Here is a 3,480-nt window from a genome sequence, read left to right on the forward strand (position 1 = left end):
TTAGAACATTCAAACTGAAGCCAGATTCATCTATGTGCAATTTGCATATTCAAACTAAATTTTTGAGTGAAATTGGGAACTAAAAGGGTCAATCTGCTATATAGTTAGGTTTTCAACCCAATTAGAGTTCAAAGAAGTTTAAATTGATGAATTAAAGTTGCTGAAAGTATTATCAAAGAGTCAAAATCACTTATGGACGAATTCACTTTTAGAACCACTAATCTTGGGTCAATTTTTTGGTGTAGAGTTGAAAAATTTAAGTGTTGTTTTGATGAAGTTGGTATAAAATTCCATTTTACTTGTTGGCATGTTAAAATTGACCAATTCAAGTCAGATTTTGGTGCTGTCCAGTGACCATTTCTGATAGGATATAATATGATAGGTTATAATGGGTAATAGGTGTGCAGGAGAGAGAAAACAGTTGAAGAATTAATTGTTCAGTTTAGGAATTAATTGTTGTTGGGTAGTTAGAAGTGGGTTGCCTTTATAAGAAGCCAAGGGGGGTCTGGTAGAGGGGACAATTTTTGATATCAATTGTATAGATAGGAACCTTGATCCTGTGGAGGGGAATTATGCTCCATTGATTTACTGGTTGTACATGACATTGGTTGATGTGAATACATATTTTCATTCTTTTCTTACCATTTGGGTGTTATTGTGTGAGTGTGTGCTATGAGACAGTTAGGTTTCATACCCAGAAACCTAACAATTTGGTCCGACCTGCCGGATCCTTTGGAGAGGAGAACATGATGGAAGGAAGAATCAATACTTTGGAAGGAAGAATCAATATTGTGGAAAGGTGGGCCAGCGGACAGAAAATAGTGTTAGCAGAATGGAGAAGAAATATCCAAGAAATAAAACAAATGATATTGGAAGACCAAAATCAAGAAAGGGACTCGAAAGGAAGGGAGAAATCTCTTGACAGAGCAAGAAGGGGAGGGAAAGAGGAATTTCTGCGAGACAACAAGAAAGGAAAGAAAGAAGTAAAGAAGGGTAGGGATGCTGTGAAAGGCAGTCTGCACAACATCAAGAAAGCTAAGAAATTATGTGAAGAAGAAGACTACTTAGCTAATGATGAAGAGAAAAAGGAAGAAAAACATCCACAGAGTAGTGAAAGATGGAGAAGAACTACCCAAGAAATAAAAGAAATGATGCAGAATATCAAGATTCAGATAAAGGACTCAACAAGAAGTGATGAATCTTCCATGAAAGGAAAGAAAGATGGTTCAGAGGAAGAGCTGGAGGAAGAGAAGGGAAAAGGGCAGCAGAAGTGGAGGAAGCAGATAAAATTGCCTACTTTTGAGGGGATTGATCCAGAGGGATGGATATCCAGAGTAGAGAAAGTTTTTGAGATCCAAAACGTGGCAGAAGACAAAAAATGAAAGATTGAATCAGTGCAGAAGACAAAAAATGTGATGGAGGCATTGTTTGTGTTGCTGCCCAAGAAGTGGTAGAAGCTGCCGTTTCTAGGAGAGATAGTGGAGTAGGTTGTGATGTGTATGATAAAACAGTTAAGAAGGGTGAAGACAGAGGAAAGAAAGCAGAATATGGTGGGAACAAGGTGACTATGATGGCTGGAAATAAAGTAGAAGATGCAGTTGTCTTGAGTGGGGAAAAAATATTGTTGTCACAAACATATAAAACACTACAAGACCAATGGCAGAGATATTTCTTTGCAGGGCTGCAATTTAACATTCAAACTATAGATATCTTAAAATGATATTAAAGTAGTAAGATTAACGCTAAATCAATCCTAAGTTGAGTAATGTGAGATTTCACTCACACTCATACACTGTAATTTGTTCTTACATGGGATTTCCAACACTTATTTCTAACCATTATAGGATCACTCATAGTATGACAAAAAGGTAATGAATTTGGTAAAGAACTTTACTTTAGCATGTCAAGAACAAGATTGAATTTTCTAAGACTAGCTACTAAAACAAAACTTACAAAAACATTGATTCAGTTTAGCCATTACCTTGAGATCAAAGAGACCAATCACACAAGCACACTCCACTACTTTAGCACCAGCAAGTTCTACAATTGAAAGCAAACTTAACCATTTTAGAAAAAACAACAAAAAATGGGGGTTAATTCATAAAGCTTTTTTTTATATATATTTAAACATGCTTTTTATTTCTAGTAGTTACCTAGGAGTGTGACAAGACAGTTACATGTATGAACCCTTAATTTAAAGTGAATCATGATCTACAATCATGAGAAATCAAAGTTGAATGCATCTTTACTTACTCACCACAGAAATACATTCACTTTATAAGACATTTTTTCTTGCAAAAGAGAATATAGAACAAAAGAGTTATTTCAATCATAAAAGGCTGCAAGAGCAAATCACCTAGAAGTCTAATTGTTGCTGATAGAGTTCCATCTGTGGCCACCAAATCATCAATAATTATGACACGTTCGCTGGACTGAATAGCACCAACATGCAACTCCAAACAATCAATTCATTTCTAGAACATATTTTCAGAAATTACTTCCCCTAAACATGAACCAAGTCAAAGATTAGGCATCACTTTGCAGACCAAATCAATGCACTGGAAAAAGTACCAGGTTAAATTGACAGACACAGCTGAAAGATTCTAAGAATCTTGTTCATGTGAGTATTACTTTCAACTTACAAGAAAATGAATTGTTTCAAAGTGAGCAACATGTTTAATTTTGTTTCAAGAGAATGGGGTGGCAAAGTGTCAAATTCAAAGGTATGTATGATGGAAATGGAAGCGGATAATAGAGTGTGAAGGTTCATGTGAATTATGAGGAAAGTATTAAAAGGAAAATAATTAATTAATTAAGATTTGCATACGTGTTTGTTGTTTGTCAATCAATGATGATGTATGATGAAGTTTGAGTTTGGACCATGTTGTTTGAGTTCTGTGTGAATCTAATTTCAGTTAACTCTACCTTTTAGTTGCTCTTAGTTTTCTGGACCTCACCAACAATAATCTCTCTGAAAATGTTTCAAGAAGTTTGGAAAATCTGACATGTCTTGGAGCTCTTCATGTAAATGGAAACAACTTGACTGGGAGACTTGACTTCTCAGAGAGGTTTTACATGAAAATCTGACCTTAGAATTTATTTAAACATTACTGTAATCCTAATCAATTTTGATTTATTCTTGTATTATAAAGACTACATAATTCATGTATTATAAAATAAAATGATAATATAAGGTGTTAGCAGTTTGCAGAAACAATGTAATAAAAAACAGGGTATAGTATGCTTACAATGAGAAAAGGAGATAAAGGGAATATTACTTTTATTCATCCGCCAAGAAGAAAGAGTTGCACCATGAATAAGAAATTAAAAGAAGCACAAAAGCAGCATGATCATAAAGGTGAAAGAAAAATATCTCACGTTCATTAATATCTCAAAAAGTGCAACATTCACTAAGAAAAATGACCCTTTGTTAGACAAGTAAAAACCATCATTGATTTGAAGCATGAATCCTAATCATAA

At 34.4% G+C, this 3,480-nt stretch overlaps 1 protein-coding gene across 1 annotated transcript; it reads left to right on the forward strand.

The window, feature by feature from the left end:
• The first annotated feature begins 749 nt into the window (after window positions 1–749).
• Window positions 750–1,382, forward strand: LOC108319136 (uncharacterized). The gene has a single exon (XM_017550167.2). The coding sequence runs from the start codon at window positions 750–752 to the stop codon at window positions 1,380–1,382; it is 633 nt and encodes a 210-aa protein (XP_017405656.2).
• The last annotated feature ends 2,098 nt before the right edge of the window (window positions 1,383–3,480 follow it).

The sequence above is a fragment of the Vigna angularis genome, chromosome 5 (genome assembly GCF_016808095.1).
Source record: "Vigna angularis cultivar LongXiaoDou No.4 chromosome 5, ASM1680809v1, whole genome shotgun sequence".
NCBI classification, from domain to species: domain Eukaryota; kingdom Viridiplantae; phylum Streptophyta; class Magnoliopsida; order Fabales; family Fabaceae; genus Vigna; species Vigna angularis.

Coding starts and splice junctions, on each gene's coding strand:
- LOC108319136 (XM_017550167.2), top strand. CDS start 750: ATGGAAGGAAGAATCAATACTTTGGAAGGAAGAATCAATATTGTGGAA.